Here is a 19787-nt window from a genome sequence, read left to right on the forward strand (position 1 = left end):
TGGATATCGAATTAGTATATCGATAACATACATCCAAGCATCAGCTGTTCTTATATTTTGTAGCGAGTACAAGACTCGCCGATCTGAGCAATATGAGCGGGATTCCTGATTTAGATTTCGTCGATCAGCTCCATAATATATGTGCAGTGTGCTCAGAAAGAGCAACTCCGAGGTTGATTTGATTTCATTTTGCTTGCTTGAGTGACTGTTCTCTTTGTTTACCCCTGTTAAAATCTAATTTAATTAAAGGTTAGGCAATGTTAAAATTACCGCTATAACATAATACAAAAAAATCTGCAAGTAAACTAGACAAATATTTTTCACACTTGCATAATTTTGTGCTGTCGCGCATTCTTACCCAAATCAGTGTTCATAAATTAAAATCCGATTTTGGAATCCCATTACTTATATTAGTAGTCGTGTTGGTAAAAAAAATAAGGATATATCGAGAAAGTTCGTTTTTAAATTAAACTTATCGATACTTAACTCCCAAGCTACAGCTGTTTTGCTTTATGCTGAGTAGAGAACTAACAGTTTAGCTGTTTTTGTAACAGTGCCCTTTTGAAATGTGTCTACAGCGGTTTCTGTTAACAACAGTATTCAGTTGTGTTACGGAAGCATCGGAGCTCTGTTAATTTTTCAGTTTTTGTTGCGCGAGGTTTGGAGAGCGGTTGTGTGATATTTTCAAGCGTTTTTAATTATAAATTTACCGCATTTTAATTGCAATTGGCACAAAAATTGTGTAGCAGTAACTCTTTATTGATATTACATTGATAATGTTCAAGAAAAAAAAGTTCTATATGTAAAAGATCGCGCCGTCGGGTCAAATTTATGCTGCTTAACGAAATTAAGATACATATATCACTGGCGTATGTATATGTATATGTAAATCAACAAATACTGATGCATACATATGACTGTATCTGTATCTGTATCTGTTCACATATGTGTCTGCCTTTGTATGTGTAACGTGTTGCTTTGCGATCGCGATCGTCATCGTCTGCATTCGCTTGTGTTTATTTGTGTGTATGTGTTTCTGTGTGTGTGTGTAGTGGTAGCGGCAAGTGCGTGTGACGAATACAAGTTGGCAAGAATATAAAAAAAATTGAATAAGTGCAAATGAATCAAATAAAATTAAATAATTAATAATGTATGCTATAAAATATGTTAGCATAAATAATGTATATCCAATAAATATTACAATTACCGTATGCATGTACAATTATATGTATATATGTATATGAATACATACATATCTTTATCAGAGTGCACGTACATGTATGTATGTATATATTTGCAAAGTATCAAATGAGTGCCAATTTCTTAGTGAGGATTGTCGCCAATTCTAATCTTCTCGGGCCAGTGTCGAATCGTTAAACCTAAAACCAAGCGAAATATTCCAAAAACTTAAAGACGGAATAAGTGCAGTTTTTGCTGTTTTACCGTCGGGCAATTGAAAAATGCAATATTTTGCGTTCTTTAAGAAAGTACGCATAAGCAACCTAACAAATTGTAAGTATAGCTGTATTGCATTTGTATAAATGCATGTGTATCTGTACATGTATTTAAATACGGTACCCTTAAAGATTGGTTTTCAAGTTGACGGCACGAAAATCATAACGTAAATTCCTCGAATTCACGCAAAAACACAAATACTTGAACACACACACACACGCACACACACATAGATTGATGTTTGTTTATATGTGTGTATATACATAAATAGGTTTATTTGCTGAAAATACGAAACATTTTTCGTATTCTCTTCTTTTTGTTTTGTTACGCTCGTTTTTTTTCTACCTGTTGATATCCTACAATCACGTCTCTAAATAGAAACTCGTTGTGTCATTAGTTTTATGCCGCCACTGTTGTTGTTTTTGTCGTCGTCGTCGTCGTCGTCGTGGTTTTTGGTTCGCTTGTTACCTTGAACTAATAGTTAGCCCTATTCCCTGCTGCGAGTACACACACACACACGTACGCACACACGCTGACAATCACAATCTGTTGCGAGGCCCGCACCTCACCAGGTACATATCTTGTATATATATGTATGTATGTATGTACATGTATGATGCCCGTTCGAACTTCACATAGCCCTACGCAGAGTCACAACACACTGAGATACTCTCGGACGTTTCGAAATGCTCAAGTATGCAAGCATGTGTGTGTGTATGTGTAAATGTGTGCATATGTATATCTTTCATACGTTTGTTCGTATTCCATTGGCTGCTTTCTGCATGTGAATTTGGTCTCTTCGAAAGAGAGAGTGGCGACGGGTAGGGTAGGGCAGGGTAGGGGAGGGCACTCAACACAACAACACTCTTGTTCTAGGAAGACCTCTTCTCGATCTCGATCGGTCGGTCGGTCGGGGGACTGAGACCTTTTTAATTTTACTTTTAATTAGTAGGAAACAATATGACATATCGATTTATCCACATATATACCCATATAAATGTACGATGATCGCACTACCTGCTAGAAGGTGGCTATGTTTATTGTGACCCATTAATACATATACTGAAAAGCTGGTTTATATTCACGCATATCCCTAAAAAAAAAGCGGGAAAATGAAGGCGCGTCTAAGACATAATACCCATACATACATATGTGTGCATAGTGACGTGTTTAAGTGTTAGGTTTAATCAAAATATCTTAGAAAACAGAATATTTCGCTATACAAAACTCATTTTTCGTCTGGTTCTTCCTATAATTCTATATAATATGATTCGATATGGTTCTTATGTAAGCATCCTAGTTTAATTTGTAAATTCCTCGTCCTCGTCAACATATCTTCATAAACAAAAGCCACATAAGAACTTAATTCTCTACCGATCGTTCCTATGGCATTTTTATGATATAATGGTCCGAGTTTAGTAGGTTGTTGCATATATATGCGGAGCACAGTAATGATAATTAATAAATGCCGAGTTCGCTCAAGATGTCTTGATAAACAAAAAAGTTTTCCATACCAAAACCAACTTTTCGACCGATCGATCCTATGGAATGTATATGATATAGTGGTCCGATCGGGCCGGAACCAACAAGTGTACGGACTTGTAAAAATGAGATTAGTTAGACGGACATGGCTATAACAATATACTTATATATACTTTATGGGCCGGACTGTGCTCTAGTCGAGGTTGCCCGACTAGAAGATACCCTGTAACCAGCGTTCACACATAGCTTCCCTATCCTGCGGCACCACAGATATTTATATATAGAAGATATTATAAGGAAACCAAAATAATAACTTTTACGTGTGATATACGAGAATATACAACAAAATAAAACCCTCGCAAAGAATGTTTTCAAAAGCGTCTAAAATCTATTTCTGAGAATACATTTTTAGTTTTTAGAAAAAGAGCGCATCATTTTAGAAGAAAGGAAATGTAATTTTTTAACGCCTTTTCAACTATTAAAGGTGCCTTGTGAAAAACTTAAACTTATTAATATATTTTGAGCTTTCACCTTTTTAGAAGAGAGAATTTTAGAAGAGGGGTTTCTTTTATTACCCCGTACTCATTAAGATGAAGAAAATGGTATACTACAAATGTATACAAATGTATGTGGCTAATCGAAAATTGTTATTTATTTATCGTTTTGGCGAATAGTATGCACATACATATATATATATATATTTTAAAGCTTATTGCACCCGACTGCAACATTGCATTTGGTTTCGGATTCAACTTTGCCAGTTGGCTGACCCCATCAGATAGAGAGAAAGAGAGAGAGAAAGAGAGAGAGAGAGAGAGAGAGAGAGAGTTACATACTTCGCCTACATACCTACGAGGCGAATCCTATAAATACCTGACAGTATTTCGTATTATGTCCTCCTTCCCCGTCATTGTAAATATCCCAAGCTAACATATTTCGCAGTCTTCGCTTGGTAGAGATCAGATGGTAAAGATCGATTCCAGCTCCGAAAATAAAACAAATTGAACTAAAAGATATATCATCGTAGTCCGCTAATGTTAAGATTTGTCTCGTGTGTAAAGAGCGTACGGAAACTAAAATATTGACGAGTTTCCTCGAGATAAGTTTAATTTTCGACCGATCATATATACTGTCCGCAAAAGAAAGACGCACCTAGGCAAAGATTCATTAGCTTTAGCTAATCGAAGATTAGCTGTCGAAGATTTTTCCTTCTATGCGTTACAAGTTAGAACATTTTTCCAGTTATACGGGGATAATACAACGTATGCAGAATCATGGACAGTCTGTTGGACTCAATGATGAGCCGGGCGTAGATGGTAGATGTTAAATCTTAATTTTATTTAACTTAATTGTCTTAAGCACAAGGTGAGCATAATAGAGTAGATACCGAAAAGTATGTTCTATGGCACCTATGGGGTATGAATAGTGTCTGCTTTTAATAAGAAGTTGGTGGCAACAGGATATATCTATGTCCCATCTATTCAGCTATAAAAGTAACAGAGCTCTTCGATATGGATCCTTTAACTCAGCTCATCGTCCTGACATACTATATTGCTTAGCCACGCCCATCCGGGAAAGGCAATTGCAAACGCAGTTTAAGCATTCAACCGGTTCGTATCTGGACTTCCAAACGCATTTCCCTAAAAACAGCCGAGCCGCAATTGAAACATATATTTGTCCAAAAGATTTTTGACCTTTCGAGAACCATTCTCCCAAAGCAAAAATATTTTGGGCGCATCAATTGATTTTCTTAACATATAAATGAAGGTTTAACAAGTAAGAGAGCTCCAAAGAGACCCAAAGCCTTCTTCTATCAAGTCCAAATGCAGCTCGTTCTAAAATTAAAGATACTTGATCTATATATAGTAATCTAGAAGGTATTTGGCAAATTGTCGATTCTAGCCATTAAAACCAAAGTGATATGTTTCGTTATCGATTTTAATAGGCAAGATATCGATTTTAATCGGCAAGTTATCGAAAATACAATTGCACTTTTTATCCATTTTCAATGGGCTCAGGGTATAAAAGACAAGGATGTGTAAAACCGAGTTGATCTAGTCCTTTTCGGTTGTCTGTTAATCGGTTTGCATACATCAATCACAGACTTTTAGAGCTTCAAATTAATTGTTGGTTCTCTTTGAGAACGTAAATAAAGTTCATTCTAAATCTTCAATAACTTCTTTCGTTTTCTTGAAATCATTAATTATCTACATTCAACCCGCTTTCTTATACCCTTGTGAGGGTATAATCATTATACCCTGAACCCATTAAAAATGGGTAAACAGGGTATTATGTATTTGTGCAAATGTATGTAACAGCCAGAAGGAAGCATCTCCGACCCCATAAAGTATATATATTCTTGATCAGCATCAATAGCCAAGTCTATCTAGCCATGTCCGTCTGTCTGTCTATCCGTCTGTCCGCCTGTCCGTATGTATGAATGCAAGGATCTCAGAACCTATAAGAGCTAGAGACTTGAAATTTTAACTGTAGGTCCTCCTAGTCCCCGCGCAGATCGAGTTTCGATAAATTGTCCCGTTTTCAAGTAATCGATAAAAATCGATATCGAAATCTTGTTTTTTGAGTCACCAAACTTAATATGTAACTTCTAGAATAGTATATATATATCAAGTATCTTTCATTTTATACCTATCGCCTGTTGGAAGATGAAGAGGGTTCAGGGTATCCCCTAGTCGGGAGCTCCCGACTAGAACCTTTTACATGTTTTTTCATAAAAAGTGTAACCTATACAAAAGGTGACAGCCCCGACCTTATAGAGCATATTGTTAGTCCATGTACCTTTGTTCGTCTGTCTGCGTTGAATGCAAACTAGTTTCTCAGTTTCTGAAAGCTATCGTTCTGAAACTAAGAACAGATCTGCATTTCTGTGTAGTCCGGATCGGACATCTATATCAAAATCTCATTTTTTACTTAAGATATTTGGCCAAACTCGACTTTTATTCATATCTCTAAACTCTACATAAAAGCTTAGTCCCTTTCAATATCGGACCATATATCATATAGCTGCCATAGCATTGTTCGTTTAAAAGCGACCTTAGCCAAAGTCTTACTACGCTGAAGATTGAATAGAATTGAGTGGAAATACATATTTACATATACATAAGTTAGCTTTAATCATTTGACAGGTGTTTTATACATTTTTGGCTAAATCCATCCTTTGGTGGAAATGTGGTTCAAGCTCATATCCAAGGATCTTTATGAAAATATTGGAAAATGCGATTCAAAGATTTTTCGGGCGATGTTTTATGTTGAAGTTAAATTAACGAATGTTTATTTTTCTACTTCAATCTTAAGAACACGGAATTAAAACGGATAGTAAATATAGTAGGAATTAATTTAAAATTAAAGTTTTCGCGGTCGGGAAATGGGTGAAAATGTGTTTTTACCATCTTTGATCTTTATGGTTTTGTAAGCTTAGATGGAAAATGAGTGAAAATTGAGTGAAAGAAAATTTATTTTTCGGCTTCAAGATTCTCACCGTTCGATGGACTTTGAACTTAGTTCCAAACATTTATGTAAAATATTACTCTAAGAGGAAGACTTAAATTTAAAATGGGTGATAGAAATGGTTCAAAAAAAGTTTCATTATTATCCTTTGATTGTTCTTTCCACTTTCCACATTCGCGCTGTTGAGTACATTTAATATTTTATGGGATGGTTCTCGTATATTATCTTCGGATAATTCGTAAGAAAGTTGATATCTTCGACACACATAGATACAAAATTAAAAACTTATGTGAATACATTTTTAAGTGTGGCACAAGCTCTGCCTAAAAAGTAAAACTTTTTGACATGGAATACTCTTTTATCCAAGACATTTTTTAATTTTTGTGCCCATAAAATGTTAAAAATAACACAAATCCAACACGAAATTGATTAAAGACTAAACTTAAATATCTATACTTATACCTTATATGAACATAATATAAATGCTATAAATGCTGTTTCACGTTTAACTTACAGATATAACTTTGTAAAAAAGGAACTTGATGTTTGCGATTCGGCATTAGCGCGTATTCGCGTAAGGAGTTGTTCAAATCTGGTGGATTCGCTTGGAGCGACATGGACGGCAAAGCTTTCGAACAGGATACCCACATAAGGTTAAATGGAGCGGAGTTAAGAACACGCGAGGCGATATTTAAATAATTTAGGTAACACCCAAGTAGTGCCAACATCCTGAAGAGTTAAACCATGCCGCATACACATACGCGTCATGGATCATCCGGGGATGATTTAGGCAGCACGGACGAAGTAAAAATATTTAAGGATGAAGGCGATCGCGAGGATGAGAAAATATCATCCGAGAACCTTTTAGTCGAAGAAAAATCAAGCCTCATTGATTTAACAGAGAGTGAGGTATGATATCAATGGCATTATAAAACACAAACTTTCGTATCCTCAATTAAAGGTGGCTGCTTTGAAATTGACTTATTTTTCAACTAACTTTTCACGACGAAATAAGCCTTCAATACAAAACTGTCTAAAACTTACCCTGCTATTTGGGATTCTGTAATCTTTACCATACCTATAATCGCGACTTATCGGAATTTATACATACATATAATTTTAATTTTAATTCAACATTATTGAGATACACTTTGAAACCAGTTCGTTGAGTAAATCAGTCCTAGGTATACATACTCGAGTATATCCCCGTTACAGAAAATTTTACAATTTTCGCGGTCGATCCTATATTTTCTAAAGACTCAACGGTGGAGTGACCAAATTTCAAATGAAGACTACTGATAACCTCTTCTAAAGATCGATCAATACATACTTTCTCGACGCCTTTATGTCTTTTATAAAATTTAAAGTTAAAAGCCAGAAGGAAGCATCTCCGACCCCATAAAGCTTATACATATATTCCTGGTCAGCATCAATAGTCGAGTCGTCTGTCTGCCTGACGATATCATAATATGGACTTGGAGCATATCTCTTAGGTTTCAGGAGCTTGAAATCACCAAATTTTAATTTTTAAATGCCGCTCCCCCCCCCTTTACGCAATATCCAATAATAACAAGTAAGAGGTTCTAGCCGGGAGCTCCCGACTAGGGGATACCGTGAGCCTTCCTCTTCTTCCAACAGGCGATAGGTATATAAAATGAAAGATACTTGATATATATATACTATTCTAGAAGCTACATATCAAGTTTGGTGACTCTAGCTCTTATTATTTGCCGAAATTGCTCAAAATATCGTATATCGAAAACAAACTCGATCTGCGCGGGGACTAGGAGGACCTACAGCTAAACAGACAGACGGACATGGCTAGATCGACTCGGCTATATATATATATATATATATATATATATATATATAGACTTTATGGGGTCGGAGATGCTTACATACATATGCACACATACATTATACCCTGTTTACCCATTTTCAATGGGTTCAGGGTATAAAAAAGACTCCAATTAGAACAGCATATGATGAATTTGATGCATATTTTATGGCATTTCTTAATAGAACGCAGAAAAACTTATCACGATCGGCAACTTGGAAGATTAGAGACAACGTGGCCAAGGCACGTGGAACAACTTCTGTTTACACACGCACACATTCATTCATTCATATGCGTGTCGTATTTGAATTCTATAAATAGAATTCCGTTTCTTTTCTATAAAAGTTCAATTCGTATTACATTTATTTAAAAAAACTGCTCACTTTGTCCAATTTTAATGGGCTAAAAAAAAAAGTGCATTTGGTATTCGTGCAGGGTATCCTCTAGTCGGGCACTCTGATTGCTTAAACTATTTTTGGGCAGCGAATGTCTACGGCAAAGTCCATTACAACAAGGCAAAAGGGCTAAATTTGGCACGCCGACGATTAAATACCCTTACAGACATTTGGCTTGCGGCAAAGCAGATAAATATGTATGTATGTGAAATATGTGGAAAATGATACTGATCAATAATATATGTATGTATATTTTCTATGGGGAGTAGATATCTCCTTCAACAGGAATTTACACATTTGTTCTAACACACAATATATTGAGAATAATTACTAATCAAAAAAAACTATAACTATCTTTTCTTCACCTAGGAAAAGGGCAGCAAGACAGTGACGAGGCCGGATCACAGTCCCGTATTTAGTAAGTACAATATAAAATTAAAACTTTTATCTTTGACTGAAATTTTACATACATATATCCTTAAAAGAAAAAATTCTTTAATTTAAAGAAAAGAAAGTTCGAGTATAAAAAATAATATTAGTAATAGATGAGGGTAATTAAGTTGTTTAATTGAATTAAGTAGTTGCGTACAGGGTATGTAACCAAGTACGTAAGCTCGCAGCCGAGTGCAGTGCATATCCTAGTTGGACGGCGGACACTCTCGATTAAAAATTCTCGTGCATGCATACGTATGTATGTATGTATGTATATGCACGTACGTAAGTGCATACATATGCCTCTGCGCCTGTGCATTCAAGTATGTATGTATGTATGCGTATGCGTTATGTGCTGTTTTTATAAACAAACTAAAAAAGACGGCAAAAAACATGTGCTCACATTTGAAGGCAAAGCCGTAGTTGGCGTGGGGCAGATAAATAACCGGCTGCTGCAGTCACCGTCGCCGTCGCCGTCGTCGTCGCCGTCGCGGTCGCCGCTGACTGTAACTTTAGCATCCGTTCCATAGTGCTAACAAGGTGATGCAGATCGGCTCGTCGCTACTTCATTTCTTGTTTTTGTGTTTTTCTGTTTTCTGTTTTTCTGTTTTCTGTTGGCTATATTTTGCTTTCTTTCGGCCGTCAGCGGTTTATGTACCCTGTCTGTGTGAGTACATGCACATGCACATACATACATATATGTGTGTGTATATGCGCGCGCGTGTCTGTGTGGAAGTTCTCTTAAAAAGATCGAGTAAACAAATAAAGCGAGTGTGTATTTGTATTTGTTTTGGGTATATGTTTTTATATATGTATGTATGTACTTGCTTGAGATCGTATGTGTGTGTGTTTCTGTATTTCTGAAAGTTTATTTGTGTGTTGGACATGAACCCAAATGCAACGACACACACACACACACACACACACACACACACACACACTCTTACATGCATATCTTCATACGAACGATCGGAATTCAATTTGTTTGCAGTTCATAATCTTTTCAAAATCATATACTAATAATAATAATAATTCTAGACCGACCTACCACAAACTATCGCCCCTTCTTCCCGCCACGTCCACAAGTCATGTCTTCAATAGAACAGCCTGTACCACGTGTTCTCTAATCAACAATCTTCCCCTAATCAAATCTATACTTCCAGTATACCTTTTACACTTCACTTATCCATACCCAGCTATGAGTTTACTCAACTCTTAGCTCTGTCTTTTTATTTAATATTTCATAAACATTTTTGTCCCCAACTCGCTTTTCTCTCCATTTGATATTATATATTTTTCTACTCTAGTTATGTATCTATTTTCTTTATCTTTTTCAAGTCGATTAGTATTATCTCCATTTGCATTGTTATTAGACAATTTTGTATTCTGATCAGGCTTTTAACTTTAATTGTTCTATTATAATTCTCAAAAACAAGCTCGTTTTGTCGACTGTTAATAAAATAAAAAATGAATGCCTGTAGAGATACCACGCAATTCAACATACAGAGGATCCTAAATAACTAAAGGAAGTTTCATGAATTTCTGTTTAGTTTATTATTGCCCGGTTTTGCCCGTGCAAAATATATTTAATTTAATTTTGAGTTTTTTTTTTTTGGAATAGATGAAAAATTAAAAATTTCCGTGCAAACATTTCTACTAAAACAGAAGAAGTTTTTTAAACCATGTCGAATATATGTACATACATAGTCGTTCATAAAAGTAAAATATATTTGTTTTTCCGAGAATTACATTCCAAAAAGTGAAATACTCTTAATCTGCGAATGCTTTGCAGTACAAATATACATACATATTTATTTTTTATGCTTATCTCGATTTATGCTTCAAAAATCAAGTCTTCATGCGGTATTTATTGGTAATATGGAAATGGTAGAATATTTTGAACAAAATAATGTTATTGATTTGCGAATCATAAGCGAGTCTCTAGATTTTAGGGTTTTTAGATCGACGGATCCAACAGAACGTAGCTCATCGACCTGATGAAGAATACTATTATACTTTATAGGATCCGATTTCATTTTATCTTGAGGCTGGAGCAGTAACATTAATAATCTTATTTAGGGTAAGTTGAAAGAGTATAGGAAGTCAGATGACAATTTTGTGATTACAATTACACCTCCAAAATATTGCAAATTTCTACGTGTGCCCTTGATAATTACATATGTATATATTTTTGGTTGTCAATAGCTTGAAATAAACATGAGCCTGGTTAAGTTAGCTTTATAAACAAGTGTTTTTTTTTTTCTTAACTTTGCACAAGGATCTACTGGAAAGAAATATTAGGAAGTCCGTTCCGAACCGGTTTTTAGCCGTGCCTAAGAAATATTATATTATGCACATACATATATTTGTACATATGTACATATATGTATGTGCATTCGACATACATATGTTTGGGTAGTAAATGGCGATAAAAAGTAAATATGTAAATTCATATGCACATACATACACACATACATATGCACGTATGCATGTATGTATGTATGTAGGTATGTATGTGTTTTAGTAGTCTGCGAATACGACGGGCCTGCGTTGTGCTAAACATAACTTGTTAACAACGCGTTGTCGTCTCTGTCTCCGCTTTAAAGCCCATAACAAAACAGTTAACGAGCTTTTTACCTTCTTACTTCTTTGACCATTGAAGGAGATTCTGCGGAACAATGTTCATTCCAAGCGTTAAAAAAAATGACCACGAGGCGTAATCAGCCATGGGCTTAGGCGATCCCAGATTTAAAGGGGGATCCTAAATGGGCTAAACGTCTCCCCTGCGGGGGCTCTAATTAAACATTGATGTTCTACAAACGAACATTCATATATCCATATACATACATACATGCATAAAAAGCTTAACCTGTATCCTTAAAACATGCGACGGCACTGTAAGATGCTAGGCCTGTTTCTCAGCACTGGAGTGCATTTAAAACAAAGGTTTATGTAAATACATGTTAACACAGACACACACACATATATATGTATCAAAAGTATATATATATGTATAATAATGTGCTATTGAGGACAAACGCAGATTCTGACATATATATAAACATATAAATATACATATACATATACATATACATATGCATATACATATACATATACATATACATATGCATATACATATACATATACATATACATATATGTACATATACATATACATATACAATGTATATACAATGGAAGCTCCCATTATCCAGCTATGTGAGATGTCCGGTTATGGGAGATGGCCGCTTATGATCAAGATACAATTTTTGTACATATATTTTAATCGTTTTAATGTAGTTAAAAATTGGAAAACAATTTTTTATTTTTTCCAATATTTCCAGAAATTATTTTTTAAAAAACAGTAACTTTATCTCTGCCATTTCACGCATCGACAAATAGTTTTTTTTTTTATCAGAAAAATTGATTGAATCCATTTCAAAATCCATTCCTAAAATATAGCATAAATATATGTATGAATTTTTTCTGAATCATCAATTCCATTGACATCAATACAAATAATTTAAAGCTTTTGTCCGCTTATGAGGGATGATTTGTGCAATATTATGAATTTGCTCTGTTATGGGTGATTTCCGCTACGAAAGCTTTCACTGAATATGATTTATTACCGTTGTAATACATATTTGTACATAGATAAATTGGTTTCCATAAAAATACCAAAAAGTGATCATATGTATGTAACATAGTTGTGCGAGGGCTCGATCGTAGGCTGCGATTAAATCTGCACGTCAATAATTTGAACAATAGCGTCTAACGCATAACCGCAGATAAAACAATTCACCGGAATGTTCATAATTTTGAGGTGAAAATCAATACGTCGATAGTTGTAAATTAAAACAATATTGAGGTAGATTTCCCACTGTGCGGCGATCAGTTTGATTTCTTAAGTATACAAAATATGAATGTGTGTAAGCATGTATGCATGCGTACGTACATACATACATATAAACGTACAGATATGTACGTAAAATTGTATACATACATACATACATATCCCTTCTGCTTGCATGCATACAAGCATTAATGTTATGTTGTTCGTGTGTGCGTACATACAAACATACATACATACATATACCCAAATACGTCTGTGGTAGTATTGTGTATCCTTGGAAATTAATGAGTTTTCGTAGAATCGACGGTCTCGTTCCGTTCGTGCTGCCGTTGCCGATGCCGATGCCGACGCTGACGGCGCTGCCGGTGTTGAAATTGTTAGTGTGCTGTTGATGTTTGGCGTTCTCGCTAGTTGGCAGACGCTTGTTGTCTCGAGAACGCGTGGATTATTTTGTTACCCATTACTTTTCGTACCTTCTTTGCTGCTTCTGCTTCTGCTCTGCTGCTGCTGCTGCCTCCGCTGCCGGTCTGCTGCTGGGCTGCTGTGTTTGCCTTAGCTAATTCTCATTCCGTGCTTACGGCTTCCTTCTCCTCCACATTTTGATTTAAGATATATTTTGTTTTGTTTTTGTGTACTTCTCGTTTTTATCACCATTTTAGGGTATTTTAGCGAGTCTTTTTTGTGCTTGTTTTTCTAACAAGCTGTGAATTATTTAATGATACGACTCGGGTATTCTTCTTCGATGTTAACATCATCTCGTGTCTTTATATACATATACACTTCTATCCGTTTGGCTCTGACCACCGCACACACACATACATACATACATATCCACTAACAAAATAAGCGGGTACAACATACATACATATGTACATGTACATACATTCAAATATAATAGGTTAATAGATGCCAACTCTGATCCAGGCCCTCCAAAAGAGATTCGCACATACACATGTACATATACATATGTATGTGCATATGTACATATGTATGTATCGCGGAATTATTGACTTCCGACTTTTAGCAATTCAATGATTAAAATCACAGAGATCAAATCAAATAGGGTTTAAAAAAAAATTACGTATTTAGGTAGTTACACTGGAGAGTGTTCTTATATGTATGTATGTATGTACATATCGATCATGATCAAAAATAAAACGAATAAAGTAAATTCACAATATTATGAAATGCCTAAAGATTTCCATTTGAAGCTTTTGTGTACAGTGGGCCTATCTGCAATACCCATATACATATGTACATATGCGCACATATTTTTGTAGCGATCCTGTGCATACATATGTACATATGTATGTATGTACATACTTATGATCAAATGACAACTATGTCATCACAGAGCACTTGAAATTAGTTTTGTACAGTGAAAACAAACTAACGAGCACTCCAGTTTCCCCCCTCTTAGGCGGACACTTTTGATCAAACAATTATTATTTTTATTTTGCTGTACAATTTTACATGTTTTATACGGCAATTAGCTCTGTTAGCCGGACGCGGATCTTTTTGTCTGTTGATAATTCTGTGCTCGAGGCAAATAAAGATGATCCAGAGCAGATTGTCTGAGTACTGATACTGAAGACAACCATATTATGAATACAAGAGATACACTTAAATAGAGACGATTGAGTAAATTATCTGCGGATATGCAAAATTGACTTTTGGAGGGAATACATTACGTCTTAAGTTCAGAAATCTATACTATGATACTGAAAATATTGTTTGTCTCTCTAGAAATGTGTTTAGTATATTGTATTTATTTTCTTTATTATATGTTACAATAATTATTTAGTTTGTACAAATGTAAACGTATTATTCATCTATAAAGTGGATCTCATTTAAGCGCGTATTTAACGCTCTTCAATATAACAATTATTAAGACACCCAAAATGCCCTCTCTCTCTCTCTCTCTCTCTCTCTCTCTCTCTCGGTCCGTTCAAGAGAGTTTCCACTGTAATAAAAATAAATTTACTAGGTTGTCTGCCTGGCATAATTAATCGTCAAGCCACAAGAGCACACATACATACATGGATTCATATGCACACATACATTAACATGTATATACTTGCTTAGGAGTGTGCGTAAATACATGAGTGTATTCACGTCTTCTCACTTTAATTCAATTGGTCTTGGTCATTCCCAGTTCTAATACCCTATACTCATTGATCTTAGAGCATATAGAGCTAGTAGCTCTTAAGGGGTTAGATACACAAAATATGGTAGGAACCTACATATATAGGTTCCTGTTTGGTAATGACAGATCAGGAATATTTAATTTTTGTTTACACACATTTGGATTGCCATATTACAGTATTTGGAATGGGTACAGGGTATCTCCTCTCGACTATAGCACTTTTGATTATTTGTATTAGATTAATAAAAGAGAGAGAGAGAGAGAGAGATATTTTTGTATAAGTGAGAATATGTCTGTCGTCAAGCTAACTTACATAAATGCTTAAATGCATTGATAATTGTTTTTTAAGTAGAAGGAACACTAATTGATATAGACAGTAAAAACAATTTAAACAACTAATTAAGTTTAGAGCACAAATAGTTAGCTAGGTATGTATGTATGTATACGGACCGAAGTCTTTATGCAGGGAACTGATCCCACATTAACGACTTTCTCTTCAATAATTGATACCAACTAATCAATCTTAATGATAACTATGTATGTGATAATGTACTCCGTGTACTCTAAACACGTGTATTTCGTGTAAATGCGCTGTGATCCTGCTATTTGAATCTCTTCCTCATTATGGAAAGTTTATTCTTTCATAATGCTGATGGTTCGATAGTTGAGAGATTTTTATTGCACGAATACACAGACTATATCTCTGAAAATGAGGTTTTCAATTTATAAGTATAAATTATAAATATATTATTAATATTGTCTTGTTCTTAACTTATTTTTCATAAACACAGAGTATGAAAAAAGGGCCAAAAATAAGGAAGCATTTCCGATCTAATAAAGTACATATATGTTTTATTTCATCCGTCCGTTTTTCTGCAAGAACTTGTCGATCTTTGGAACTATTAAAAATGATTAATTTTAAATACATATGTATTCTTGTAATTCATATGCAGACCCGGCTAATAATTTTTGATAGCTTTCCTCATTTTCAAATATTGATAAGTAGTCGATATCGATTAATATAGCAAGATATACCCAGTTTGGCTTGGAGGTTCTCGTTTACTAAACACAGATAGGAATATTTCACCTCTTTTCCCCAAAAACGTATATATTTAACTTTTTGAGGCCTAGCTTGGGACTGTGGCATCTAAACAGATTTGAACGTTGTATAATGTTTGGACATGAATGTCAAAGTAGACATTACATTTTTATCGATTAAGTATAACATTTATGAAAATCGATTTTTATCGGTTATTATTAGACGTACAATTATTTCATCACCTTCATCTTATCTTATTTTAGATAAACTCGAGCCTCATACACCTACATTCAATATGGGATATCTTGTATCACCGTACTCGTATGCTAATGGTGCGCCCGGTGGACTGCCGGTAACTATGGTAAGTTTTCTTTATATATGTATATATATTTTTTGCTAACCTATTACGGCCAGGATACACATATATACAGTTCAAAATTAGGGCTTTCAAAGATCTGCATACAAGAACTTAGTTTCAGCAGACAGACTATGCATAATTATAATACCCTCTACTAGAGAGGTGCAATTTCAAAGAGGGGCGCAATCATCCAGATTCAAATTTAAATCCATAGTGCCACAGCCTTGGCACTTTGAATAGCCAAAACTTGCATCTGATATAAATACTCTTTTATTTTAAATGTTTACAATGTTCAATAAACAAAGAAACAGTTCTCTAAGTAGAGCTCCCATCTAGAAGAATCCCTACAACACTTTCCGACCTGCCTTAGCATAAATTTGAACTTACATATATAATATATATCTATATATAAAAGTGTATATATCTACATATATATATACATATATACAAACAGTTTTGTCCTGACTGACTGACTGACTGACTGATTGGTGATCAACGCACAGCCCGTACCGTAAAAGCTAGGAAGTTGAAATTTTAACTGTACTTAAGACGGGGTTTCGGGAAATTCAGGAAACCCGCATGTGTGGAAAAATCGCAAAAATCCTTTATATGAAACTTTTTGTTAACCATCCCATCAAACTCATTTTGAAAGGTCTTTGTTCAAAACAATTTGAGGGCTGTTTCGCACTATTCGGAAAATGCATTCTTCCTTCGTGGAAATGGAGGTCAAAGATTTGGTGGGTGACATTTTGCGGTAAAATCCAAGGATCTTTATGAAAAATCATTTGAGACGTGTTTTTCACTTTTCGCAGAATCCAAACTTCTTTTGTGGAAAGTGCGATTCAAAGATTTTTTGGGCGAACTTGTAAGTTTTGATTTAGAAAATTTGCCGATAATACTTAACTTAACTTTTTGGTTTATTATCGGTTTCAAACTCATTTTCAAAGATTTTTATCGGAATTTATTTGACACGCCTTCGCAAAGTTCACCTCTATTGGATCAAAAATGCGAATCTGTAAACGCAAGTTTTTAATTCGGCCCCAAGATTCTTACCACAAGATTTGGTTCTTTATCCGATTCACTTAAAACATCTTTTTAAATAGAAGTGGAGATTAAAATGGTACGGGTAGATACAAATTTTCAACAGGCGTGTACTAAAATGTGTGGCACAAAACGTTCCATGGGCAAGGCCGGGCAATACCCGCTAGTATCTTTATATATATAAAACAAGTAAGATGTTCTAGACGGGAGCTCCCGACTAGGGTAACCCTGAGCCCTCTTCTATATCCTGAGCCCTCTAGGCATAAAATGAAAGATACTTGATATATATATATATACTATTCTAGAAGCTACATGTCAAGTTTGGTGACTCTAGCTCTTATTATTTTCCAAAATTGCTCAAAAAACAGGATTTCGATATCGATTTTTATCGATTACTTGGAAACGGGGCAAGTTATCGACTATCGGAAACAAAATCGATCTTCACGGGCACTAGTAGGCCCTACAGCAAAAGTTTAAGTCTCTAGCTCTTAAAGGTTCTGAGATCTTTGCGTTCATACACACGGACAGACGGACGGACATGGCTAGATGGACGCGGCTGTTGATGCTGATCAAGAATATATATACTTTCTGCCTGTTACATACATTTGCACAAATACATTATACCCTTTTTACCAATTTTTAATGGTTTCAGAGTATACAAAAAATGTATCCAAAAAGTTCAATATTGTTGACCCGAGAATCTTTATTCAACATTTGATATCTCTGGAGAATCAAATAATTGATATATGTATCAAGGATGGAATTCGATTATCATCGATTTCCCGGAATACAACTCTGCCAGATCGTAATAATGTAAAATTTCATTTTACCTTCAAATAATCCGAACATTTTCACTCACCAATTGGATTCCTATACAGCTTTTATCAAGTCCACACTGGATTTGCTTGGATTACATACCTAAAAACCATAAATCAAAAGAGGAAGACTTTTCGCTGTAAGAGCATTAGGAAACATGAATACAAACATAAATGCGTGGGACGGGGCTGGGGGAGGAAGCAAATCAATTCCCTTAATAAGTATAATCTGACAGGTAGAATACATTGTATTCTTCTTGTCTCTTTCGTGTTTTGTACATGCAAGTATTGCATAAAAGAAGGTTAAGGGTCACTTTATTTTCATAGGCTTATCCTTATAATAATAACTTTTATCATTTTTCGGGTTGTTGACAAAACAACAAATCTATTCTGTGCGCTAAATGGACGAGAATTCATACACTTAGTGTAAATGTATGGACGATAGAAAACTACTTGTTAATTTAATTTGAGGTTTGTAGAAATTGTTAACATTTATTAAATAACACTTTTCAGCGCTACTCTCGATAATTATAGACGTAAGAAAATGCGTGGAAGCCAAGGGAGAGCTGTTTTTTTATAGGGGCGGATCGCTTTATCAGCACGTACTAACACAATAAAATGTCAAGGGTTGACAATATAACTCGTACTCTCAAATAAACGTGTAGCGTCCGAAATGTAGTGCAACGAAATGGTAATTACTTTTAAGGTTTTTTCGATAGGCTATTAGGGGAGGTTTTTCATACTGTGACGATTTATCTTCTTCCTTTTTACACACTCAACCCATTTTCAATGGGTAAAAAGGGTATAATAATTTTGTGCAGAAGGAAGGAAGAAGCCGGCAAAAGGAAGCATCTCCGACCCATGAACGCGCCGGTCGCAAATCCTATATCGAGCTTAAGACTTGAAATTGAATTGAACGTAGGTCCTCCCGCGTAGTACGAGATTGTTTCTGATAGTCGATAGGTTGCCCCGTTTTCAAGAAACCGATAAAAATCGATATCGAATTCCTGGTTTTTGAGCAAATCTCATAGGTTTTGAGAGCTACAGTCACCAACCCTGAAACATAGCTTCTAGCTAGTATATACAGACCAGATCAATATCTCAATATCTATAAATCAGATAAATACTCAATTGAAACTACCCACCAATTAAAGCCACAATTTTAATGCCTAAGTCCTTATGAGCATATACGAATATTCTATAGCGCAAAAAGGTCTACTGCTGAAAATTTGATTAAGATCGGCGAAGAAACACAGAACTTATTAAAGAAAATATGCTTTAACAGTGGCAAGCCACGTGTTAACGCGAGGTGTATTTGGTATTGGTAAAAGAAGATTCAGTGTATCCCCTAATTGGGCGTTCCCGGTTAGAGCATTTTGGTTGATTTCCTTAGTATTCTTCGGATAGAAGTTTGGTACAAAATTTCTATAGGATCTTGTCGAAAGTTGATATCGTCTTGCCCAGAAC

At 35.1% G+C, this 19787-nt stretch overlaps 1 protein-coding gene across 3 annotated transcripts in view; it reads left to right on the forward strand.

The window, feature by feature from the left end:
- The first annotated feature begins 634 nt into the window (after positions 1 to 634).
- The window catches only part of pan (pangolin), a 67114-nt gene continuing 47961 nt past the window's right edge, over positions 635 to 19787 (forward strand). Inside the window, exons 1-5 of one of the 3 annotated variants that reach the window (XM_064681416.1) lie at positions 639 to 869; positions 1328 to 1512; positions 6922 to 7314; positions 9007 to 9055; positions 16370 to 16467. In XM_064681416.1, the coding sequence (XP_064537486.1) occupies positions 7150 to 7314; positions 9007 to 9055; positions 16370 to 16467 (312 nt within the window). In that variant the 5' untranslated portion in view covers positions 639 to 869; positions 1328 to 1512; positions 6922 to 7149. Of the gene's footprint in view, positions 1513 to 6921; positions 7315 to 9006; positions 9056 to 16369; positions 16468 to 19787 lie in introns of all 3 variants that reach the window. The other 2 variants (XM_064681417.1, XM_064681420.1) reach the window with 2 other exon arrangements.

This window comes from Drosophila montana, unplaced genomic scaffold (assembly GCF_035044405.1).
Source record: "Drosophila montana isolate Dmon_TW-CO22-7 unplaced genomic scaffold, ASM3504440v1 contig_2397_1, whole genome shotgun sequence".
NCBI classification, from domain to species: Eukaryota; Metazoa; Arthropoda; class Insecta; order Diptera; family Drosophilidae; genus Drosophila; species Drosophila montana.